Source organism: Platichthys flesus, chromosome 19 (genome assembly GCF_949316205.1).
Source record: "Platichthys flesus chromosome 19, fPlaFle2.1, whole genome shotgun sequence".
NCBI classification, from domain to species: domain Eukaryota; kingdom Metazoa; phylum Chordata; class Actinopteri; order Pleuronectiformes; family Pleuronectidae; genus Platichthys; species Platichthys flesus.
In genome coordinates this window covers 1,289,212-1,314,284 of record NC_084963.1, presented here as the reverse complement: position 1 = coordinate 1,314,284, position 25,073 = coordinate 1,289,212, and the positions used below count along the sequence as shown (strand labels likewise).

Below are 25,073 nucleotides of genomic sequence, written 5' to 3'. Positions count from 1 at the left end.
GCAGCAGCAGAAACAATGTTGTGTTTTTTGAGTCAAATAATTCATGCTTTTCAGGATCAAAAGACTAAGAATCATCAGAGCTATATGCCCCCCCCCCCGCCCCCCTGCAACACAGGTTGAACCGGCTGTTTCAGAATGTACACACACACACACACACACACACACACACACACTGTGTTTGCTCAAACAAAACACACACTTGTACTATGACACTTGTGACAAATCTCAATGACTTCATCCTTATTTCAAAGTCGATTCTCCTCTGAACCCTGACCCTTGACCTTGAGATGGTGAAGAATGAACCCTGACCCTTGACCTTGGGATGGTGAAGAATGATCCCTGACCCTTGACCTTGAGATGGTGAAGAATGAACTAAACGCTCTCGGCCTCCGAGTCAACAAACCGTTTGTCGTGGTTACGAGTTTAAGCACAAACACAAACAGAGTCCTGAACAAACACGTCCAGCAGCTGCAGGTTCTCCACAGACGAACATGTTGTTACAGGTTCGATTTCCGTGTTCGAGGTGGAGCCACCGACCGTCTGATGAACGATCCAATGAAACAAGTAAACTAAATGTATATTCAAAAGCAAGTAATTACTTTATTTTACTTGAGTAGAAAAGTTATGGTGTACTTTTACCTCAGTACATACAGTATTGGTCTAATCATTAGTTCTTTTACATGAAGTATTTGAGTTCTTCCTCCACAGATGAAAATCAACACAAGATAGAAAATAGTCGGATAAAAAGAGACTTGATGTGATTCACAGTATTTTAATAAATACTGAATATTTAATATTAATTTAATACTGTGAGGAAAACACTGTTCACCTCCTCATGGGTCAACTTCAATATCATTTACAAACATAAACAAGTTTGATCCTGATTATCAAAGTGATCTGTAAAAGTCACAGCGGATAATAATACGTGTGTAAAGAAGGTAAACAAAATAACACCGACAACAAAATGCATCTCAAGCTGCGTCTTTTCCCTCTTTCTCCAATTAGAGCTAATAAAGACACTCACTCACTTTCAAAGGAAATATGGGGGGGGGTATGTATTTTCTGACAGAACGTGAGATGAGGATCAAATGTGACAGAAGCTACAACCAGGAAATACTGGAGTTAGCTTAGCTTAGCACAAATACTAGAAACAGGGGGAAACAATTAGCCTGGTTCTGATCAAAGGCAACAAATCAACATTTTATTTATTTTAGTTTGTTTGATCTTTACAAGTCGGAGTTGTTACATGATTTGATGTTACATATCAAAAGAAGGACAAAAGTACAAAAATGAAAACCAGCATCACCCTATAGTCACCTCAGCACCTTAAAACCCCAACACAACACAACACAACACAACACACAGCAGCGTGACTTTTATCTTGTTGAGAACGTGTTTGTGATATTTTTGCCACAACCTATGTGAGTTCAATTTTATACAAAGTGAATCAAACCAGAGGAAGAAACTCAAAGTAAAAAGCCTCGGTGGGTGATTTGTAAACAAAGTGAAGAATATAAAGTTAACAAACGTTGAATTTGTGCAACAAGAGCTGGAGTTTGGTCTTTGTTGTTGAACAAAGTGTCAGAGTGAAACCGGAGCTCTCGTTACAAACGTCCTGCTGAAAACCGATCCGCTCTGTGAAGGGAAATCACTTCTCCCCTGAACTCAGAGTTCTATCTGTGACGTTCACACCAGAGGAACTGGGAGTTTGGTCACAGACTCTGGTGCCTCCTTCGATCTGGTCATCTGGACCGAGCTGAACCACTTGTGTATCGAGGGGACACTTTAGAATCAGTTCTTTAATCAGAAACTATCCGACAGTTTAAACCGTTGACATTTGTGAGACCGGCTGACCTTTAACCTCCAGTTCCCTGGTGGGTCAATCAACCAGGTTCCAGAATCATCCAAACAAAATCCAACTTCAACCATCAGTTGAAGTGGTCTTTAAAAAAAGATGTTGGATTTTGGTCCGTGAAACCGGCGCATGGATTTGTGTTTGAGCAACGCAGCGATGGAAGTCGACCTCTTCACCCGGATCGTGCCGGCGGCGGTCAGCGGCCTCTCCCCCGAGGAGGCCGTGGAGAGAAGATGGCGGCGGCGGCGGTGCTGCTGCTGCTGCTGATCCCAGCTGGAGTCCGCTTTCCTGCCGGGCCCCTCCCCGCCCAGAGCGACTCGAGCTGGTGCGCCCAGCAGCTGGAAGATGTCCAGCGGGGCGTTGCGGCTCAGGTACTGCCAGGGCTTCTTTCCCGCCGTGTCCCTGAGCTTCACGTCGGCATCGAACTTGCCGACCAGCAGCCGCATTATGTTCTTGTTGCCGTGGATGGCGGCGACATGGAGAGGCGTGTGGCCACATGTTGACCGGGCGTTGACGTCAAACATCGAACCGACCTTTTGGACTCCGTACCTGAAACCACAGAACCAGAATCAGAAAGTATTTATTGCCGAGTAGGTTTACACATACAAGGAATTTGCTCTGGTTATTGGTGCATACAATGATCATAGAAACATAAAACACAATAAATACATAAGAAAATCAATACATAAACATCTAAATAAAATATATATAGTAGATAAAAGATGTAAAAAGTGAAGTAAAAAGTGAAATGCAAGATGAAAGACAGTGAACAGTGTCAGATTGCAATACGCCGGAGAGAGGAGGTCAGTGCCGGGTCACAGAGTATGAATCCGTATCAGCAGCTCAGACTCATTACAGACCACAAAGCTTTTACTTTTAGGAGTGAAACCAGTTTCAGAATCCCACATGAACCCGACCTTCATCAGACTCATCATCAACAGGTGCTTCGTACCATAAGGTGTTGAGGACGCGGTGGTCTCCGTGCTTGGAGATCCAGTGCAGCACCGTGAAGCCCGAGATGAAGTCCCTCTTGTTGAGCAGGGACGGCTCGTCTCTGAACAGGGAGTAGATGTCGGTCCAGGCGCCCGCCGCCCCCTTCACCAGCCAGTCGTGCTCCTTGGGCTCCAGAGGAACCAGCGACTGACCACAGGGATCGAACAACGGCTCCGTTAACCGATTCAGTCAATTATCAAATGGAGAGTAAATCAAGGAACATGCAGCAGACACATAGAAGCAGCAGGACGGACGCAGAGGAACAGAATCAATTCATCGATTTGAACGATTCCTACTTTACAACCAGAGCAGATTACCAGTAAGAATAGTGCAGTAGTTTGAAGTGGTGGTCTCACCTGTTTAGTGGAGCCGTGATGCTGAGCGCTGGAGGGGGGGGCAGTGGTAAAAGAAGGGAGGCTCCTCCTGCCTCTTCTCCGCTCCTCCCCCTCCACCAGGTCAGCCATGCTGTTGCTGCGCGGCGGCGTGGAGCAGGACGACAGAGAGGAGGAGGACAGGTTGTGACGTAGACTGAGCGAGGAGGAGATCAGGTGGAGGCGGTTCAGCCGGGCCGCCTCACTTCCTCCTCCTCCCGTCACCTCCTCCTGGAGGAGCTGGTCCAGGTCAGCCCCGAGGCTGCAGCACATCCTGCCCCTCACCTGACGGCTGAGCCGCCTGGTGACTGCCGAGCGCTGCCGGACAGGCGACGACAAGGAGGAGCCATCGCTGGACTCCTGGTTCTCCTGGTCGTCATGGAGGTCACCTGAGGGAGGAGGTGCAGGGTTCAGGACATCGATCATCAGAACAGATCTCACAGAAACAAAGAAACGTCTCTTCAGAGGACGTCATGGTGTCTCACAGACAAACAGAGCCCCGTGTGTAAAGGATGATCAAGAGAACTTCAAAATAAAAGTTCAATCTCTCTACTCTCACTTTCCTCTGATTCTCAGCAGCTGCACTATTCAACTGGTCTGACAGTGATGTCACACAATCTGTCGGGACACGAACCAAACATGTTGCAACAGGTTCATAACAGAAACCTTCTCTAGTTTCTAATGTACCTGTTACAGCTCACATTCCAACACGCCCATCACACCTCAGGTTCATCAACGGATCACAAGCTCAATGTCAAATCGTCATTTAGTACCGAGCCTCACTGGGTCCATCTCTCTAGTTCATCATCTGTTACTGGTTCTCATGGAAGTGACTGACTGACTGTGATGAGTTCCTCTCAGGTGGGGAAACAACCAGAACCTTTTGAATCTGAGATATTGGCAACAAGGTGACGGCAGGTTTGGTTTAGTCTGGTTCTAAAACCCACGTATGAAGTTCACATGATATAAAACAGAGAGAAGCATCAGGTGTTTTTCAGATAAATTAATAATCAGTCATGTGTTGAACATCTGGTCCTAGAGAAAGGCCCTCTGAACTCTGACCTGTGGAGAGGTGCCACGGCAGCACACTGCGTTTAGAGTCCTGCTGGTCATGGAGCTGTTCGGTGGAGTGATGGGACAGACGACCTGCTGTGGGCTCAGACTGGAGCTTGGTCCTCTGAGCTCTCTGGAGGACGTCCTCGATGAGACCTCCACGGCCGGGCTCACCTGCTGAGGTCACACAGAACAGAGGGATGTACTTTATTATGAAGGTTCAGAAAGTTGATTTTTTGACTTGTTGATGTCCAGAGGAAAGAGCACAAAGCTCCTCCCACATTTTGTGACTGCAGATGAGGGGTGGAGCTTGTGAGCACCAATCAGCTACGGGAGCTAAAGTATGCTAAGCTTAGTCTTTCTTCTGTTTATGCAAAAAATTGATATCAGAGTACCAATTATTTCCTCAAGATGCATCAGGCTTTACCTGCCGGGGCCTGTAGGTCCTCGTAGCTGCCGGTCCACCGGGATCCTCTGGAGGAGCCAGACGGAGGCCAGTCGCTGCTGGAGAAGCCGGCGTCCGAGGAGGGGGAGAAGATGCTGCTGTGGCTGGAGGACAGCAGCGCCCCCTGGCTGTGAGGAGGCCTGGGTTCCAGCCGGACGCCTGAAGGCTGCGAGGATCCCTGGTCCTGGTGGCGGTCGTGAAGAGGAGAAACCTCTCTGACTCGCTCTGGAGATGGCGTGTAGTGCTGTGGTTGGCTGTATCTGATGGGCGTCGACTGTGGTGACACATATCGCCCCCCTGCCCACGGCCACTGTCCTTTCACTTCCCCCCCTGGCTCAACACCAGAAACTGGGCCATGGGGGGTCAGCGTTCCCCCCTCCACATCCTGGATGAAAATCTTTGGGAGATTCCTTTCTGATGAAGAGGAGGCACCAGAGGGAGGTGCAGGTGACTCTATGATGCACGGCGAGGAGGCGGAGAGGGTCTTCATGGGGCCTTCTAACGGCCACACTCCTCCTGCTGAGCCTCGCCTCATGGTGACCTCCTCCTCTTCCTCCTCATCCTCGGCTTCATCTTGAGAAACAGCAGATTTGTAGCTCGGCCTGTGTCTGAATCGGCGTGGAGCCATCTGAGGATGAAGAGGAGACGCTTGATGAAGGGCTCCTCCTCCTCCTACTCCTCCTCCTCCTCCTCCTCCAGGCTGCACACAGTCCTCCCTGACCCTGAGGGCTTGAGGAGCTGCCCCCTGCTGGCGGGTTTCTCCATGATGTCGGACCACAGGTGTGATCCCAGGGGGGGGGCCGAAACCCAGAGTCTGCTGCCGCACCTCGGTGCACTGGAGTCGGACCGGAGGAGCCGACCCAGCGGGGGTCTTCAGGGGAGGCTCCTCCGAGAAGTGGAGAGGAGCAGCTGCTGCTGGAGAAACACGAGGCTCAGGTGAGATGTTCACCTGCTGCTGGTGTGGCTGTTGTTGTTGTTGTTGTTGTTGTTGTGGTTGTTGTTGTTGCTGGCGTGGCTGCTGTTGTTGTTGTTGTTGTGGTGGTTGCAGTTGTTGCTGCTGGGGTGGTTGTTTTGGTTGTTGTTGTTGTGGTTGTTGTTGTTGTTGCTGCTGGCGTGGTTGCAGTTGTGGTTGTTGCGGTTGTTGTTGTGGTTGTTGCTGGTGCTGCTTGGGTGGTTGTTGTTGTTGTGGTTGCAGTTGTTGTTGCTGCTGGCGTGGTTGAAGTTGTGGTTGTTGCGGTTGTTGTTGTGGTTGTTGGTGCTGGGGTGGTTGTTTTGCTTGTTGTTGTTGTTGTGGTTGCAGTTGCTGTTGCTGCTGGCGTGGTTGCAGTTGTGGTTGTTGCGGTTGTTGTTGTGGTTGTTGTTGTTGTTGCTGCTGGTGTGATTGTTGTTGTTGTGGTTGTTGCTGGTGCTGCTGGGGTGGTTGTTTTGATTGTTGTTGTGGTTGTTGTTGCTGGTGTGGTTGTTGTTGTGGATGTGGTTGTTGTTGTTGTTGTTTACGTTTCAGGTTCAAACTCGTCTCCATGTTGTTGTTGGTGATGATTCCAGCTGCGGGTAGGATCGTTTTCATGGCGGTTTCTCCCGGCGGGGCGGGTACTGCCACCTCCCTCAGCTGTGCTGGTGTCCGGGGCTTCGCTCGCTCCGGGCTCAGGTGAGTGTTCTCCGGGGACACGGAGCCTCCTCCTCCGTCCCCCGGGACATGTCCCCGGAACTTCTTCCTGAGGACCACGTAAGACACTCCGTCCTCCTGCCGGACCGTCGCCAGCGTGTTAACGAACCTCTTGAACTGCTCCCGGTTCCGGTCCCGGTCCGCGTGGTTCCGGATAAAGTCCCTGAAGTGGAGCAGCAGGTCGGAGTTCTTCGCGGAGCCTCCGCTGCTTCGCAGGTAGAGGAGCACCGCGTCCTGAGACAGGTCTGTGGCCATGATGGACCTGTGTGTGTCTGTGTGTGGCTCTAACTTTGTGTGTCTGTCTGTGTGAGTGTGTGAGAGTGTTCGTTCCAAAGGTCGGTTCTGTCACTCAGGAATGAAGCTCCGCCCACCTCAGGTATTTAACCCCCGCCCCACCTGCTGCATTCCTGCACGTGACCCGGATGTTTGAGTGATCTGGAGACTTTTGTTACAGAAACAAAATGTTCAGTTTAATAATGTAATAATAACAATATAACAATAAACATATAATAATAAGAAATTATGAGGGAAATCCGAAGTTTCACAAATTTCAGACGACTCATAAGTGACTTTGACCTTTGACCACTGAAATCATTCAGAGATTGAGATAGTTCGCAACCGGATGGACAACCTGAAAACTGCCACCAGGGGGCGATCGAGTGGTTCTGACGTAGAGCAGGTGTTAGCAGGTGTGAGCTGGTGTTAGCAGGTGTTACCAGGGGTGAGCAGGTTACAGCAGGTGTTAGCAAATGTTAGCAGGTGTTAGCAGGTGTTACCAGGGGTGAGCAGGTTACAGCAGGTGTTAGCAGGTGTTAGCAGGTGTTAGCAGGTGTGAGTAGGTGTGAGCAGGTGTGAGTAGGTGTGAGCAGGTTTTACCAGGGGTGAGCAGGTGTTAGCAGATGTAAGCAGATGTTAGCAGGTGTTAGCAGGTGTGAGTAGGCGTGAGCAGGTGTTAGCAGGTGTGAGCAGACCTGCACGTTCAGGTTTGACTGATGAAGCTTCACGTCAGAGCTGAGCCGTGTTCCTGATGTTGGAGGAACGTGTGGTCCTCACTGAATCTTCTCTGAAGTGTGTGAAGCTACAGGATGAAGAGTAGATTTAGACATTTAGATTAAATGTTTCCTACCATTTTTCTATTGTGAACTGTGTAATGTTTAGATATATTGGATAGAAATAAAGATATTGATTTGGTAAACATGAAAGAGTCGACTTAATACGATGCAATAAGTTACTGAAAGAAGCAATAGATGTCATTTTTCTATATGGGATTTTATGAAATTAATTTTTTCTGTAAGAATGGAAGATTTATCAGCTGTTGAATCAGAATTTAATGTTATTTTCAAATAAAACTGCAAATGAAAGTGTCCGTCTTCTGATTTGACTTTTCCCCACATGTCGACTGAAGTGATTCCAAACTATTGAAATACTTTTGGTTGTGTTGACTTTAGATTTCTGATTTGTCTTTGAAACATTCGGTGTCGGACTAATTTGTTTGTGTAGTTGTATAAATATTCAGTTTATATTTAATCTACTGGTCTTTAGTCTTGTTGATTTTCTGATTTTAGATTCATATTTGTTTCCTGTTTGTTTCTTGTGAACTTCAGGCGACAGCGGAACAAACCATCTGACTCACTGGAAACACTTAAATTCTTTATCCTCCTGAGGAAGATGGTTCTCCCCTGTATGACACTGCTCAATGAGAGACTGCCCCCTAGTGGAGAAATGACCAGAATAAAGCAGGTGTATGAGATTGAGTGTGTGTTTGTGTGTGTGCGTGTCATAAAGAGTCTGAAGTCGTTTACGAAATAGTTTTATTTTGCAAAAAAACAGGAGCAGTTTTTCAATCGCCCTTTTTCTTTCAAAGCAAACATTGAATTTGATTCAACGATAAAACCAAGAAATGTCTCTGATTCTCTGTTTGTGGAAACAACAACGAAACAAACAAATCAGTGACGACGACAGAAGGCAGAACGTGAGCTGTAATGTTTGTGGCGGTTTAAAAAAGGTGCTCAAAGGATAAAAAAAACGTCTGTATTTAAGATTTACACATCGCTGCAGATTTTAATTATACAATAAATATTGACCCTGTAGAACAGAAGCTCTTTGTGCCATTTGGAGTCCGGGGGGGGGGGGGACGACTGTTTTATTGATGAACCACAGTGAGAAACTTAAACTAAAATAAACGAGAAGAAGAATAAAGAAGAGGAAAGAAACACTTAATGTCACAAAGTGATTGTGTCGTAAAGATGAGAAATATTTATTTTAAATTCATTATTTTGATATTTGATAATATATTATTTCAAGTGTTTGAATAGAGGAAACAGTTCGAGGAGGAATGAGAGTTTCTGGTTCGGTTTAAATTCATCGTAAACCATTCAAACAGCTGAAAGTGCTACGAGCTGCAGTGACGAGTTCGGAAGCATTTCTAGGATTCCTGCTGGTTCCTTCTAACCTGCAGGTTCATCCACTCTTTTCAGAGTCGGTGCTTCCACGGTGAGATTTAAGAGCTCTGAGTGATTCTAGCTCTGGAAATGTTTGTGATTTATCTGCTGAAAGGATCAGAAAGGATCTTGACTCTGAGGAGTTTACAGTCTGTTGTGTATTTTGATCATAAGATTTTTAGCTGTAACTCTAGAATTTTCATTTGGACGATGAGTTTTCTTCGAATGAACCTTTCTGAGGATAAAGAAGCTGTGAACTTTAGAAAAGGGTCTGGAGATGTTCTGGAGTCACGTCTGAAAACAGCTTCAGAACATCGACAGCAGTTCGAGTCCCGGCCGACGCTGAGGTGAACAAAGGTCAAACTGAACAGTGACGAGCCTCGTTAACGTCTTTTCTTCTTCACGTATAAATCCTGCATAGTTTCTTCAGTGTGAACAGAACTTCCGTCAGGTTTTCTCCTTCATGAGACACCTTCACAGTTTTTAAGGAACCCATCGTCTCTTCATCATTTCCTGTCCTCCACTGCCACCTGCAGCAGTGGCATCGCCATGACCTCACAGTGACGTCACCGTGGTGGGCCTGGCGGAGTGGGCGGGGCCTGGCAGCAGCGGTGGAAACAAAGAGGAACAGGGCGGCAGTAAGAACGGAGAGGCCCTCGACCAGCCGCGAGCCGCCGCCACCTCCACCGGCAGGCTCTCTGCGAGCCGCGTCAGCTGCTCCTCCTCCTGTCGGATGAGGTCCTCCAGGTGCCGTCGGCGAATCAGAAGCGAGGGTGTGGTGCTGACAAACTGGCGGTAGTCCCGGAGCTGCGGCTCGGTGAGGTAGCCGGACAGGATGGCGTGGACGACCCGCTGCCGCCGGTCCAGGTTCTCCTTCAGCTCCCAGGCGTCTTCGGTTTGACGGAGGAGCAGAGAGCGTTTGTGATGGAGGGAATCCTGAGGAAGAGGAGGAGACGAAGTGTCAACAGTTTATTCAGATAAACAAGTGTTTATACTTTTAAACTTTTATTTACATCCCAATTACAACTTAACTTTTAACCACAGTTAATCAGAATGTTGAAACTAAGATAAGAACTGGAATGACTAGTTTATAAGTTGTTGTTCCACCAACCAGAACAGTTTCAGACTCCTATAAGTGCCTCCTGACCTTTGACCAAAATCTAATCAGTTCATCTTTGAGTCCGATAGAATGTTAATGTGGAATTTGAAGAAACAGCCCTCAAGCATTTTTGACATGTCGTGTTCACAGAAACATTATTCCATCTGGCCACTGGGTGTCGCCACCGAGGAGGCAAACGGTTTCTCAAGAGATGGAGCTCAGGTGATCTGATGTGTGGTCAGACGGGTGACGTCGTGTATGACAGGCGGGTAAAGTCGTGTATGACAGACAGGTGAAGATGTGTATGACAGACAGGTGAAGTCGTGTATGACAGACAGGTGAAGTTGTGTATGACAGACAGGTGAAGTTGTGTATGACAGACAGGTGACGTCGTGTATGACAGACAGGTGACGTCATGTATGACAGACGGGTGAGGGACGACTCACCTGCTCCTCCGCTGCGTCCTCCTGCGTTAGCTCCTCCCTCTGCAGAGCGAGCAGCGCCCGGTCGATCCTCGACAGTCGACTGCACAGCGACAGCAGCAGGTTCACGATTTTCTCCAGATCTCCTGCAAACACAACATGTCAACATGTGCGTCTCTAACAGCAAGGCATCATGGGAGGTGGTGTGTTATTGCTGACGGTGTAATGCTGTACCGATGAACATGCTGTACTTGTCCCTCTCATTGGTTTTGAGGCGCTCCTGCACCAACACCTCCACGCGCGCCCCCAGCTCCTGGTGATGCTTCTGCTCCTCGCTCAGCGCCTCCTTCTCCTGCCGCAGAGCGTCCACGCTGCTCCTCAGAGCCTCACACAGCTCCACCTAGTGGACAGAGAGGGACAGTCTCAGGAGTTTCACTGATCAAGGTCGATATGTTCTCATCACCATTCGTTAGCAGTTTGAGGCAGAAACTACACAACTGATTGTATTAAAACGCGTCTGAGGGACGATGGGGGAAGAGCTCGTTAACATTCGGAGCAAATTCAGTAAAGTGAAGAGTAATAAAATATTTTCTATTTACCTTTCGAGTGTTGACGTCTTTGTCCTCCTTTTCGGTCTCTGTGTCTCCTTCCATCTCTGAGCTCAGAGCAGAACCAAAGAGGCCATCTTGGATCCTGAGGAAACAAATCAATCTATAACATTTAGTATAAAACCGATCAGTTACTTTTTTATTTCTTTAATTTTGTATTTTTCATAAACAGACGAATGAGGATGAGACTGGACCTCAGAGACTCATCGACACAACAGAAGATCTCAACAAGTATGAGCTCCTGTTGTCATGTTCATCTGTACATTGTAATATTTGTTTAATTATTCTCTTTTTAATATGGTACTCTGTAGTATCCACTCTGGCCGCCAGGGGGCAGTGTAAGTCAACTGTTCATACATTAAAATCAAACAAGTGACCAAAATGAACCAAGTAATATTAATTAATATTACTTGGTTCATTTTGGTCACTTTGTTTGATTTTAATGTATGAACACCCGACCACTACGGCAACAGGGAAGGACATTTGAAAACCGTTTGTTTTCTGAGCTGAAACGGCAGCAGCTTCTTTCAGACTTTGAAACGTGTTGAGATGTTGATCAGGTTCGTCTGGTTCGTCCTGACGATGATGTCAACAACATCCCGTCAACAGGAAATCACACTTTCACCTTCTAACCTGCTTCCAGTGCAGGGAAGCTAAAATACATTAGATTGATTTGTTCTGGAAACAAGGAAACACAACTTTCACAGGAACACAACAAAGAGCTGCACAAGTTTCACCGGTTTAACTTGGCTGAACATTTCGAATGGAAAGATTCTCTTGAATCTTCAGTGGATGACTGATGTCTTCTCTCCGGAGGAAACATTCCTTCCCCGAACACGACGTTCACCAACAAACCCAAACACATTTTACATGTCGCTGACTTTAAAAGCCACAACGTGCCGAGTCAGCAGAGGTTTGTTGTTTCCTCACAGATAAAAGGACATCAGCTGACACAAGAATGTAAATGTTTGATTTAGAATTACCCTTCATCCATCTGACAGCTGCCTCTGTGCAGCCAATGAGATTTATCAGCTGTTCTGCTGTTTGGAAAAATCTCCTTTAGTAGCTCAACGGTGGATTTAGCTCCCCACGTGTCCAGGAGGGGCGCCAGAGAGCTGTCCTGCAACACCTGGGCACAAGGAAAATGGAAGAATTGAAACTAACTAGGTAAGAGGACAAAGGTAGAGACGGTACTTGGCTAGGGGAAAAAGTCTAGAGACAGAACTTGGGCTAGGGGACAAAGGTAGAGACGGTACTTGGGTTAGGGAACAATGTAGAGACGGTACTTGGGTTAGGGGACAAAGGTAGAGACGGTTCTTGGGTTAGGGGACAAAGGTAGAGACGGTTCTTAGGCTAGGGGACAATGTAGAGTTAGGTACCAACCAACTTCTGGGCCAGCGCCTCAACTCGCAGCTCCTCTGGTGTCTTCTCTCTCTCAGGCAGGGGCTGGTACTCCAGACTGAGGCTGACCTGGGATGTGGTGTGTGTGTTGATGGGAGTGATGGTGGACAACACAGGTGGAGGGAAGACAGTACTGGGGGGAGGGGGAGACGACTTCCTGCTGGGAAGTTCTGAATTGGGACTGGATTCAGGGAGGAGACGAGAAAGAAGAATAGAATCAGATTACAAACGGTTTATGTCGATATTTACATTTCGGTTTGAATATAAAAGTCACAGACCTGAGTTCAGTTTCATCGTGCTCCAACTCGACAGGAGGAGGAGGAGGTGGGAAGTCCTCCACGAGGCTCATCTCTCTGATTGGTGGAGGAGGGGAGGGAGGTGCAGGGTTTTGGAGGAAGACCTCGTCAAAGTCTTCCTGCGATCGGCCTCTGGAGGATTCTACTGGGGGCGGCGGCCCGACTGGGCTTAAGAGTCTGGACTCTGAGATTCTCAGTGAGGACAGGTGACGCATGGACGGATAGAAGGTCGGGGAAAGAGACGACAAACTGTTCTCGCTGTCCTTCCTGTCGGCCGGGGCTGAGGGCGGGGACGGGGGGGTTGTCCTCACGGGTGAAACAAGGTTAGTGTTATCTGAGGAACGTCCACCAATCATCTCTAAGCTCTGCGCTCTCCCTCTGTACGCCTCCTTCTCAGTTTCCTCTAAAATGCTGAAGTCACTCAAACGGCGTCTTGTCTGTCTGTCCGTCAGACGGGTTTCATCACGCCCAGTAGTGTTTATGTCAGCTCCTACAGCGCCATCACTGGTGCTGGTGGTGGTTAGTGGGATGTCTGGGCAGATGAAGGCGTCCAGGTGGGCCAGGCTCAGCCCCTCGTTGGGTTGCCACTCGTCGCCTCCTCCATCCTGAGCCCCCGGGGAGGAGAAAGGGCAGGGCAGGCCGACGGAGGCAGCCAGGGTGGAGGTGCTGTGGGCTCGTTGGCGCTCGGTGGTCCTCTGGCGCTCCCTATGGGTGACAGGAGTGCAGGAGGGGGAGGAGCCTGGGTCTACGATCCAAACACAAAGAAGAGTCAGAGAGAGAATTCAAGAATTATCATTTACCAAAGAACGATTGGATTAATCCACGAGGCCGTAAATCTAGTTAAGGAGGTTATGTTTTCACCCCCGTTCATTGGTTTGTGGGCGTGTTTGTTATTATTAGGCAAGATTCTGCAAAAACTATCAGATGTATTTAAACAATACTTGGTGAACGGATGCTGTAAAGGTCAGAGAAGATCCTGTTCAACTTTGAAGAAGATCTTTCTTGAACTTTGTGAAATAGGACATTTTTCAACATTTTCCACATCAATGATCTTGACCATTGGAGACTATTGGACTTTGGTCTGATCTCTACTGGGAGACATTTAGAGGTGAGGGACCTGGAGGAGGTGCAGCAGGCTGGATGGTGCTCAGACTGTCCTGGGAGGGTTGAGGACAGACGAGAACCTCTGGATCCTGGATGTCTGCAGGTCTGTAAGAAACCAGAGGAAACAGAGAGCTGTGAATGAGTGGATACGTTCAGATTAGAGTCGTTGTTTACTTCTGCTTCTCCGAGCGGTTTGTAAACAAGCGTTTGATTCCTAAAGGTCATGAACCAGCGCTGATGGTTCCTGGTTTCATTCAGAGCATCAGTGTAAACAGGCAGAATTCCTGCAGTGACCTTTGACCTTCACATCTTCAGAACAAACAAACCTCTGTGGGCAGATTTTTGTATTTTGTTTATTTTTCTGTCTTCCTTAAATTCCACAGTATCTCCTCCTCTTCTTCACTCCTCCCTTCCTCCCTCCTCTAATCTCTTTAGCTGCTTCGTTCCAACTCCTTCAATCCTTGGTCTCATTTCCTATCTTCCTCCCCCTCACTCCTTCCATCACTTCTCACCTCAAACTGCCTCGTCCTCCCTCTTCTCCTCCGTTCGTACCAACCACTCCTCCCTTCCTCCCTCCCCCCTCCCCCTCCAAGAGCTTTCCTGGAGTTTCATTTAAAACCATTTGGAGAAGACTCTTCCTCACTTCTAACTCAATCCATCATCTCTTTCACCTTATCTCCCTCCTTCCTCTCTTTTCTCATCCATCCATCCCTCTTTTCTCTTTTTTACCTCCTCCTCCTCCTTTACTCTCGTCTTCCCTACTTTTTAGATTTCAGGACCCTTTTCTTCTTTTTTGCTTTTCTTGTTTCACTTCCTTCTTCATTTCCTTCTTCCCCCTCTTCCTTCCCTCCTTCCACCTGCTGCCCCCCCACCCCTCTCACTTTAAACCCAGGATGTAAAACCTGCTCTCAGATTACGATCAGCTGGTCACATGATTACCTGTCCACAGGCTGAGCGCAGCGTCCAGAGAGGAACACACCGAACATCCTGACATCGCCTGCAGGGACGTCCTGAAACACACAAACATACTTCTGTTAAAACTACATTTGAATGCTCTGTTTATGGATTCAGATTGATGGTAATAGTATTAATACTATTAATAATAATTTTAGAGTAATTTCTTGTGCATCTTTGTCACCTTACGTTTCCTTAGAGATATGTTTTTATAATTCAAAATCTAAATTGGGAAAAGAAAGTTAAAAGTCATTTGGGTCATAGGAATTTTTTAGGAAACCACTAAATAGTTTTCCTGTCCTTTTTTATTCCTTACCTTCCTAATTAGCAGCATTACCCTAAAACTGCTGGAAAGATTATTATATGTAACTAAGGTGTAAATTGTCGTAAATCTCAGAGAGGCTTCTAAATCTGAATAAATCTAAAGAACCTTTTGGGAGTCTATTTTTTTTTTTTCTTATCTGAACTATCATGAACTCTGAGTGTTCCTGTTTGCAAGTGACCAAATATAAAAAACAGACCCAGACTGTGGCAGCATCAGAAATCACATGTCTGACCTCAGATGTTATCAAACCCTGAAAACAGACACCGCTGCCTCAAGTGTTTGATCTCAGCATCACAAGCTTCTTTTACTTTAAAAAGAAAAACTCTTTTCACTTTATGAGTCAAATGGTGCGTTCAGATAGATTTGAGTCTTGTGCTCAGCAGTGAACTCGCACATCGACAACTCTCCAGCAGAATCTCGAGTCATCTACCAGTTGATTCAAAAGCCAACTGAAACCAGAGGCTACCTGGAGGCAGAGAGCTGGACAATGAAAGAAAAGCTTTTATAGTTTGGGAGTTAGCACCAGTTTGGCTGTAATGCACACTTTTCCCAGCATTAATCTAAAAATGTACCATTGCCCCCCCCCCCCCCCCCGCTCTGAAATCTATTGTTTAAAGTAGAGGGCAGAGTGTCCGTTTGTCTGTCTGAACTCTAATGATGTTTATGTGACACTCTGATCACCGACAGAGATAAAGGACAAATTCATCCTTTGCTGCATTCCTGTAGGACCTCTGTAGATATGTCATATGTTCTGTATACGTGTGCTTGTTATCTTTGCCATCGTCCACATCGGACAGCGCCCAGCCACCGGCTCCGGCTCTCCGGCACCTCACAGGAAACTGAGGACTCAAGGAATTTCCTGTGCGACTCTGGGACCAAATGTCCTCCAACGACAAACTGTCGTCAAATGATCAAGGACCATGACTTTGTTAAAGACTTGTTTCAAGTAGCTGATGTTTCATTTCAAACCAGAGTGAACAATAGCAAACATAAATCAATAAGCTTAACGATGTGATGTCACTTTATGTCTTAAGACTTATAACCTGTGTCTATTTCAGTTTTGAAAAAGTCCTATGATATTTTATCCGCGTGCAGACAGCGTGATAAATCTGTTAAGTGAGACACTCTGTTCATATTTATATTTTCAAGCTCTAATGTTCAGAACTGCTTTCCTCAGACGGCCCATCGCTGCAGCTCCTCTCTTCAGCCTCTGTCTCAAACACTCGGTTTTAGCTCTTTCTCTTTAAGACCTGATTGGTCAGCTGAAACACTCAGTTGTGATTGGTTAACCATTTTCAGAGCATATAGGAGATGTGGGCCTCTGCTTTCTCTTCACATGGCGTCGTTTGGGGACAAGCCAGACCAGCATCATGCTAATGTGGGTATTATTGTAACATCAACTCCACACTTGGCTCTGATTGGACAGTCCTTACCGTGTTAACTCTCTCCCCGGTCGGGGAGGAGCGGGAGCGGGTGTGTGTCGATTGTCTCTCCTCGGAATGCTCCAGCAGATCCTCAGCGGACGCCGATCTTCCCGAGCTCCGGTTGGGCCCGGCCCTCTGCAGAGCACCGTTGAGCTGCCTGGACAGACCCAGGCTCAGGTGAGGCTCTGCGTCCGGCTGCTGGTAACCCGGGTCTCTGCTCACAGACTGACTCTGTCTGTTGAGACCTGCTACAGACCTGAGATCCTGAAGAGACTTGGCCTGGAGCTCCGGGGGGGAGTCAGGAGGAGCACTGGAATGAGAAACCAGGAAAAACTCGTATTAAATTGTAAACATTTATTTTCCGGTCTTGACTAAAGTGGCGTTAGCGTTAGATGCTGCACGTGTCTGGATCTGGTTACCGGTGTGAGGGCTGCGCTGGAGGCCTCGGAGTCGTCACTCTTCCCGGGTAAAAGAGGTTGGACTGGTGGTTACGCAGGTCGATTCCAGGGGGCAGAGTGGAGCTGATGCGACGCTCCCCGGAAGAGTGGCTTCGCTCGAGGCCAGAGTCCTGGAGGGAGAGCAAGCTGGAGGCTGAGGAGAGGCTCTGGGTCTCTGAGTAACTGTAGGAGACTGGAGGGAACATGGGAAAGAGGAAGAATGTGATCACTGATTGTCTTCATCATCACATCAATACGCCTCAGTCACTGTTTTCTTTCATTAGATCCACACTCCCTCCTTGCACTCACCCGTATGGTTGTTGTCCGGTTGAATAAAAGCACTGTGAGGCCTCCTCTGTCCTCCCTCCTCTCTCCTCACGCTTCTCTTCCTCTCCACATACTCGGTGAGAGCATCGTGCTGAAGCTGCCGTAGATCCGGCCTGGGCGTGGCGTTCTGAGGAGCCCCGCCCCCGACATGACTTGCTGCCAGTTCAAATATCTTCCGCCGGTCTTTCACGCTGGTTTCTGACAGACAGGAGATCAGGGTCATGGTTAATGACCTGGTGCTAAAGAGGCATTTCTTTCAGTGTTTATAAAGAATTAAGGTTCAATACAAATTAAGCTTTAGTTAGCCCAAAGCTAAAGTTAGCTAAAAGTAACTAAGAGTTTGCTTGTTTACCTCCTCCACGCCTGAAGAGGGCAGCAGTCTCAGTATCTGAAATCCCAACCTCGTGCATATTCTCTGGCTCCGAGTATGAGCGCTTCTTCTGCTCTGCCATCAGACGCTTGCGTCCACAGATTCGTGTCAGAGCAGGAGGTCCAACTGCTGGGATACTGGGCAGAGCTGGAGGGTTTTGTCCTCGAACCTCCGGGGTCACCAAGTGCCGCTCCTTCGGGGTGTGAGGGGAAGTGACCGGTGGTGGTGACTGAGGTGTGATGATGATGCCATGGGGCTTGGGCATGGTTTTTGGGCCTTTCTTCTCCAGGGAGTGGTACTTGGCAGGGACGGCTGGAGAATGGTGGCTGCTGGAGGAGGAGGACGCAGGAGAAGGAGCTGCAGGTGGAGGGCTGTTTGAGGAGTTGAGGTCACTCCGTCTGAAGGAGGTGGACCGCAGGACCTTAGACTGGGCATCTTTCAAAGAGTCTCTGTAAGATCTGATAAGAGACAAGTTTCAAAGTTAGGATTGGTCATAATGAAAGACTCAGTGTGTAATGATTGACCTCTTAGGTACTGGAATACTCTGACTTGTTGAAAGACTCTGACCTTGGAAAGGACTCTGACCTTGTGAAGGCCTGTAAGCTGTTGGGAGACTGACTTGCAGGGAAAGACCCTGAATTTTTGGTAGACTCTAAATCGCTAAAGGACTCTGACCATTTGCAGGAGCTGACCTGCTGAGAGACAATGACTTGTTGGACCAGTAAAGCCCTCTGACCTGTTGAAGGATGTGTCCTGCAGGGTGCCCACCACTTCCTGGAAGTCCTGTCTCCTTGTGAAGTCCTTGTTGCTGTCCGTCTCCCTGGATTCCTCCAGCTGGAAGCTGCTGCGACTCCTCTGCAGAGCTGAACTGGGATCTGCTGTGGTCCTGGGTACCACAGAGAAAAGTGTCATATATATGTTATAAATACAGTTAATATTGGGATTTTATAGATCTGATGCAGTAAAAGGACATTTTATCTCCTTTAGTTCCAGCTTCCGTTCTACCTGTATTTCAAGAGGTCGCTGCTCGTTCCCCTGTAGCTCAGGGTTCTGAGGGCTTTGGTCCCGTTAGTGCTTCTCTCCAACATGTTCCTCAGGTCATCTGCTCTACAGGGGGAGCCGCAGCCTCTATCACTCATCTGATTCAGAAAACAGGAAACAGTGAATCCGTGTCACCGCCAACAAGAAGAGGCAGATCTGCACTTTATACAATCAAATGGGCTTTAAAGAGTATGTTTCAGTTTGGTTGGACTTACCCGTTGATGGCTGGCTTTGCTTGTGCTGTGACTGCGCTGCTTCCCGGCACGTTCCCGGCGCTCAAAGCGACTGACTTTCTCTAAGACAGAGAGGCTGCGGGTTGGCCCCTGGCCGCCATCTTCAAAGCTACCGCTGCCATGGCTACTGGCAGAGACGACACTGTCAGAGCTGGTGCACCGCTGGAACTCGGCGAGGGCCATCTCCAGGCGGGTCAGTGGGTGTTCCCTGTCTTTATCCTGCTCTCTGTCGTCCCACTGTTGGTATTGCAAAGCTGCTGAGTCACTGAGGTGATAGGGAGAAGTCTGGGAGGCAGAAGTTGGTGGAACCTGAGGCTGAGCGTGAAGAGATGAGTGGGGGGGTGGTACCTGACCCTGTGGAGGCCTGGAGAACGCCTCTGAGTCTGAGTGAATGCTGATCTGGTCCAGGGATCTGAATGGAGGGAAGAAGAACAAGAAAATGGATGAGAAGTAAGAGATGAGGAGGAAATGAGGCATCACTGATTTTAACTGAATGCCTCAAAGGTAAAGGTATCCTGAAAGGTGCCCCGACTGATCATCCCTCCATACCTGCTCTGGTCGCCTCTGGACTGGACAGATGTGTACGGGTCCATCCACTCCTGTGAAGATGATGGCCTGGGTCCAGGGGTGGACTGGATATGGGGAATATGGAAACCTTGGTTCTGTTCCTGGAACATGTGGCTGTGGGGTCCCTGGCCTTTATGAGGATAGGACCCATGGCAGCTCTGATTGGGAGGTTCCTGGTGGTTTGGGGGCCTCTGGTTCCCAGTTTGACCCTCTGGTCGCCCTCCAGGACCTTTCATGAGGGCACTGTAGTTCACAAAGGTCGACTCTGCCTGCTGAGGCCTGATAAAACCAAAACACTGAGTAAGCATCACAACATTTAGAGCTGTAGTCAAGTGAGTTTGTGATTGAACACAGAAGAAGACAAATCCTCACCTGTCTGCCTCCTGTGTTTCTGTCCTGAGCTGTGCAGAGGGAGGTCGTGAATACGAGGAGTGTGGGTGTGCTGAAGAAGAAGAAATGCTATTTTGGTGTCCATTTTCTGTTAATATCTTTCCGTCCCTTTGCCGCTCGGTCACTCCTTCATCCCTCCCTCCGAGTCCAGAGGAGCCTGTTCCAGGGTTGGAACTGGGCATCTGTGCATAGTGGGGCTCAGGCTGGGGGACGTGGTACATCCCTGTGGAAAGGATGAGTCGGCCCGCCTGGGGGCCGGGGCCTTCGGATCCAGAGGAAGACTCCGGGGGCGAGGGCGGCTGGGGAAACCCTCCACCCTGCCGGGGCTTGGTGGTGGGGCTGCTCTCTGGACTCTTCTCTATCACTGTGTGGAGCTGACCCTCGATGCCATAGGAGCCTTTAGCTGGAAACACAGCAGTGAAGGTTGTCAGACAAAATACTGCAGCTCGCTCCAGCTGCTCACTAAATAGAGGATCACTTCTTAATATCCACAGAATTAAAAAGACAAAACCAGAGCATTGGAGATCGAATTTAACTTTACCTGCACCGGAGGCCACGGGGCCACTGGAGTGATGCCAGGAACCTTTGTGCAGAGACCTGAGTACATTGGATAAAAATATATAACTGTCATTTCATTTTTAAATCATTTCTGAGCTTTTAAGAAAATCCTTCTCATCTTTGATGAAGATGAGGAGAAATGAATGAGGTGGGCGAAGAAAACCAAGTGAGTCAGACTTTGTGCTTTTGATTTTAACAAATTATCTTCAACATCATCACAGTCACTGGTTGGACAGATCCTACTCACCGCAGCGACCGGGCGTTCTCCAGACTGGACCAGGAGTTTGGTCTGTCGTGGTTCCTGATGGCTGCGTAGCTGTCACTGCGCCGCGGTGGAGCTGGTGCCCCCTTCAGGTTCTCGTAGGAGTTACCGCTGGCTGCCGGGCTCCAGATCGGACCCACGCTGTGTCGGTTAGAGGCTGGCACGCCACCACTGCTGCTGCCGCCACCACTGCTGCTGCCGCTACTACTGCTGCTGCCGCTGCTGCTGCCGCGATAGCAGACACCCACCAAAGATCCTGGACGCAATATGTACAAAGAAAAAGGTGAGCATCATATCAGGATAACATTACCTGAAAACTCCTGAAACAGACAGTTCACCTTGCAGATCTCGGTTCAGCCCCGACCTCGTCCCTCTGGAATCGCTGCTGCGTAGCATCGCTGCAGAGTTGGAACTTTGCTCCTGAGAAAGACCCTGATGGGCGTCGTAATCTGAGCGGATGTAATCTATGTCCGCCTGCTGCATCTCACCACCTCCCCCTCCTCTCTGAGGGACGTTCTCTAGAGAGTAGGAGCGCTCTGGGCTGAAGGAGGGGGTGGAGGCAAGGTACTCTGGGATGCTGGAACTGGTGGAGAAGGAGGAGTAGGCGGAGTCTCGTTTACTGTGGAGGTGGTCGATGCTGTTTGAGGACCTGAAGAGATTCAATTAGAGATCGTCACACTTTTGTACTTTTCAAACTTTCAGTCAGTTTCTGCTGAAGTGTATTTGTTATTATGAACCTGGCCGAGGACAGCTGGTGGCAGGACGAGTAGGCGGGGTGAGGTCCACTGTGGGCATGGTGTCCAAGTGGGTGGTGGTGCTGAGCTCCAGAGTGAAGCTGGGAGGACTGGGGAGGGTCCAGGCTCTCCATGCTGCCTCGAGAGCTGTACTGGTCCGGACTCTTCCTCAGGTAGCTGCTGCCAGAGTCAAAGCCAGTGGACAGGTTGGTGGTCGAGGCACTGAAACCCACACGGAGAGACAGACGAGGAAATCCAATATTCAGTAATACAAGGAATCATCTCTTCACTAAACTTGTGCTTTCAGCTTAGAACATAAATAAGTCTATTTTGAAATGTAAAACAATCAAATAAGAGAATGTGAAAAACTTGAACTCATTTCTTTGTGTTGCAGAGATATCTTCTAAAGTTAGCATTCTAACCGTCTTCTGTTGTAATACCCCTTTCTGCCACAAGAGGTGACAGTAGGGCACAAGCCACTACATCGCAATCGGCCTCCAGTCTGAATCCATCACACTCAAAACACCACATGATTTGGTGGCAGTGGACATGTAGGTGGTTCTTACTGATGGGGCTGGTAAAAACTTTATGGATCTTTTGACAGTCCACCAGGCCTAGTGCTTGAAGGCCAGTTTGACCATGGAACATGCAAAGGGTACATTTCCTTGTCTGTGAGCAAGGCAGGTGGACATCCCGACCTTCTAGTTAAAGTTAGTTTCATTGATCTGGCTGTGAACATGTACGTTGAGGACTCTTGCTAACTTGCTGTATGCAAAGTGTTTTACGTTAAATACTAAATACAAAGCAATTTATCACATAAAAATGATTCATACAAAAAAATTTGATATGAGAACCATTAAAAAACTTTAACTTGCTGTTGTTCAAAATCTCTTAAGCAGATTTTTGTGCATAAAAGACGACAATTAACTGATTATTTCCAGAAGGTTGAACAAGACCTGATTCATTGTGACCTGAACGTCTGAAAGAAGCTTTTTGTGTCCCGGCTGTAAAGCTGTTGATTTGCTGCTGAATCTGCTGTTACCTCCCTCTGAACAAACGACTGGAACGTGTGTGTGTCTGTGTGTTTGTGTGCGTGTGTGTGTGTCTGTGTGTGTGTTTGTGTGTGTTTGTGTGCGTGTGTGTGTGTGCGTCACAGTTTGACCAACCAGGGCCTTCAACCAAACACAATGCCGCTCTGCTCAGGAGAGGAGGACAGTCCCTGTTTGTGTTTCCCTCTTTTCTTTGTGTCAGTAACTTTCTCTGCAGCTAAGACTTCAGACTCTGACTTTCTGACCACATGTCGTTCATTTCAGTTCTGATAAAGTAGAGCAGCACAGATGTTTTCACACAGACTTCACCCACAGGACATAGTTTCAGGTTTATCCCGACCCATTTACAACGTCACATTATTTGGACAAAACCAGTTAACTTTAAGGTGAAGACATGTTTTAAAGTTAAGGTTCGGTTAGGTTTAAGATAAGGGTTATGATTAGGTTATGGGTTAGGTTTAATGGTTTAAGCTTCGAAATACATTTCCAGAAACGTTCTCTTACTGCTCTCTCTCTGACACCGGTAGAAACACACAAACCACAACAACAGAAGACAGAGGCTGGTTGGTCACTAACGATATTTCCCCGGCTGCATGGCTGCTAAGAGGCGAGCAGCTGATCTGCAGTATGAATATGGAGGCGGAGCTCCAGCAGAGACTCAGGTAAATTATGGATATTTAATATGGGAGCAGTTTTTAAACGCTGACCTGGTGTGATAGCTTTGGTGCCAGGCGCTGCTCATCGTGTCCATCTGGTCTCGTTCGGACTCTCGCTGAGCGTCCGCGAGCTTCGTGGAATGCCACGAGTGAGGACGAGATGCCGGGTCAGTGCGTCTGTGGGGTCACAACACAAAGAGGCAGTTGGTGTGTGAATTCTGATTCTCATTCACAACTTAGACAAAAATAAACCTGGACGACATCACAGCTCCTGACAGTGAAGCATAGAAATCTGATTTAAAGGTCTGATATAGAGACACGACGGCAGCTGTTTGCTTTTATACAAAGTGCAATTAACAGACAAAACAACAGTGAAGTAATATTTGCTGTGAGCACCAGACGATTCTAGAGTGTCTCTGTTTCAGTTGGTCGTGATGATGTGTGTGACATCACCGCCGCCCGACCTGTGATCTAACCAGTTCAGTGATAACAGATGTTGAAGAACACTCTCTCCTCGTCCTCGTCACATTCCACACGTTCTTTTCCTCGCAGATCAACAGGAAGAGATTCTATCAGAGTAAAGAGGAGACTGGAGGATTCTGGGTAATGACCGGACGTGACTGGAACACCTCACCACGTTATCACTGCCGATGTTCACCCTCTTCATTATGTCTGTGGGAACTGGTGTCGTCCCGTTGTGGCTGGATTTGGTTTGTGTTTGAAAACCTGGTTCTCTTTGATGTAGATACGATTTAAAATGTAGTTCAATTGGAAATTAGGACGGTGCAATAAAACCATATCAAAAGCAACATAACAAAGGTTCAATACATAACGATAATACCCACTTCTTTCTGTGTGAGAACCATCATATCTATTAGTACAGTGATTTGAGGGGTGCAAGGGTCAAGCCCGATTCAACAAAGACACGAACGAAACGTCCAAGAAGACGCAAAGTCTCAGAATCAAGTGTCCAAGTCAAACCTGTCATAAACCTCATGAATATTAAGTTGAATATATGGACTTTACAAATTCAGTTTAAACTCCTGAATACACAAATCTCCACTGACACACACACACACACACGAGTGTAGTACATTCATTTTCAGTATTCACCCAAAATTGGCAGGAAAGCGAAACAAAGTTCATCTCACTCAGTTCGATCAAGATCATTTTCTTTGCTAAGAAGAAATATTAAAACTTATAAAAATCCAATTTGTACGAATATATAAAACGTTTGTTTTCTGTCTAAACGCAAACTACAACCATCAACCCTTCTTTTCTGTCGTGACCTGATCAGAGCTCCTCCCTGGATCATGTGACCTGTGTTACCTGGCGGTGAACCTGAGGACCTTGGAGATGAGACCAGTGGCCAGGCCGTTGACGTTGGCGTCCGATGGCGTCCGACACAACGCCCCGTCCGAGCGGCCCAGCTCCGCTTTCTTCTGCTTCCTGCGGAGCTTCCTGCGGTAGAAGACCTCCAGCAGCTCCATCGTTCGATTCTAAATATTCTAGTTTCTTTCAACTCTGCTTTTCTATTCGTCTCTTAGAAAGTGAAAGAGGCTTCTCCACAACTTTCTTCAACTTTCCTCGTCTTGTTTCCTTTTTTTGAGCTTTAACCTGAGCTTAAAATAAATCCAGACCCTCGTCCTGAATCGAATGAGTCTCTGTGTCTCCTTAGAAAATGATCCGCTCCTTTATTTCCTACGACTCTCCTCTCCTGATCCCGTCGCTTTGCTCCACTTCACGTTCTGGCTCGTGAAGCCGAGTCGCGCTGCGTTGGCCCCCGGCCCCGAGCTCGTTAGGCAAATGTAGCAATTAAGTGTCATTAGGCCGGCGTAAGATAAAAGCATGCAGTAAACATCCCTGGCCCGGCTCGGTCTGGACTGTGGCTGTAGATGTGTGTGAGCGAGAGACACTGAGCGTCTGAGGAGAGAGAGAGAAAGAGAAAGAGGGAGGGAATGAGCAGAAAGAGAGGGAGGGAGGATGGAGAGA

At 47.9% G+C, this 25,073-nt stretch overlaps 2 protein-coding genes and 1 long non-coding RNA gene across 3 annotated transcripts in view; 1 reads left to right on the top strand and 2 right to left on the bottom strand.

Moving 5' to 3' along the window:
- Positions 1-1,173: 1,173 nt before the first annotated feature.
- LOC133974825 (ankyrin repeat domain-containing protein SOWAHB-like) lies at positions 1,174-6,813 on the bottom strand. Its single transcript, XM_062412599.1, has 5 exons — positions 4,700-6,813; positions 4,282-4,449; positions 3,205-3,608; positions 2,808-2,995; positions 1,174-2,404 (listed from the first exon to the last, which is right to left on the bottom strand). Exons 1-5 carry the CDS (start codon positions 6,636-6,638, stop codon positions 1,945-1,947), a joined length of 3,159 nt encoding a protein of 1,052 aa, XP_062268583.1. The 5' UTR covers positions 6,639-6,813; the 3' UTR covers positions 1,174-1,944.
- LOC133974826 (uncharacterized) lies at positions 6,506-24,833 on the top strand. Its single transcript, XR_009924699.1, has 4 exons — positions 6,506-6,626; positions 22,953-23,087; positions 23,634-23,791; positions 24,379-24,833. It is a non-coding gene; the product is annotated as an uncharacterized LOC133974826 (long non-coding RNA).
- Positions 8,178-25,073, bottom strand: part of shroom3 (shroom family member 3) — a 33,034-nt gene continuing 16,138 nt past the window's right edge. The window contains exons 4-26 of the mRNA XM_062412598.1: positions 23,133-23,258; positions 21,380-21,598; positions 20,981-21,291; positions 20,628-20,898; positions 20,364-20,419; positions 19,805-20,225; positions 19,415-19,711; positions 18,848-19,277; positions 18,597-18,730; positions 18,328-18,477; positions 17,574-18,049; positions 17,204-17,419; positions 16,877-17,087; positions 16,467-16,767; positions 14,694-14,764; positions 13,768-13,859; positions 12,633-13,395; positions 12,337-12,535; positions 11,937-12,082; positions 10,945-11,038; positions 10,580-10,745; positions 10,370-10,491; positions 8,178-9,760 (exon numbers count right to left, since the gene is read on the bottom strand). Coding sequence (XP_062268582.1) covers positions 9,380-9,760; positions 10,370-10,491; positions 10,580-10,745; positions 10,945-11,038; positions 11,937-12,082; positions 12,337-12,535; positions 12,633-13,395; positions 13,768-13,859; positions 14,694-14,764; positions 16,467-16,767; positions 16,877-17,087; positions 17,204-17,419; positions 17,574-18,049; positions 18,328-18,477; positions 18,597-18,730; positions 18,848-19,277; positions 19,415-19,711; positions 19,805-20,225; positions 20,364-20,419; positions 20,628-20,898; positions 20,981-21,291; positions 21,380-21,598; positions 23,133-23,258 — 5,653 coding nt within the window. The 3' untranslated portion in view covers positions 8,178-9,379. The remainder of the gene's footprint in view (positions 9,761-10,369; positions 10,492-10,579; positions 10,746-10,944; positions 11,039-11,936; positions 12,083-12,336; positions 12,536-12,632; positions 13,396-13,767; positions 13,860-14,693; positions 14,765-16,466; positions 16,768-16,876; positions 17,088-17,203; positions 17,420-17,573; positions 18,050-18,327; positions 18,478-18,596; positions 18,731-18,847; positions 19,278-19,414; positions 19,712-19,804; positions 20,226-20,363; positions 20,420-20,627; positions 20,899-20,980; positions 21,292-21,379; positions 21,599-23,132; positions 23,259-25,073) is intronic.

What these genes read in the sequence shown, in the direction of transcription:
- LOC133974825 (XM_062412599.1), bottom strand. Translation starts at nt 6,638, where the DNA reads ATGGCCACAGACCTGTCTCAGGACGCGGTGCTCCTCTACCTGCGAAGC. An exon ending in GGACCTACAGGCCCCGGCAG is followed by an intron (nt 4,450 to 4,699) that starts GTAAAGCCTGAT and finishes GTGTGACCTCAG; the next exon opens with CAGGTGAGCCCGGCCGTGGA. An exon ending in CGCGTCCTCAACACCTTATG is followed by an intron (nt 2,405 to 2,807) that starts GTACGAAGCACC and finishes CTGTGGTTTCAG; the next exon opens with GTACGGAGTCCAAAAGGTCG.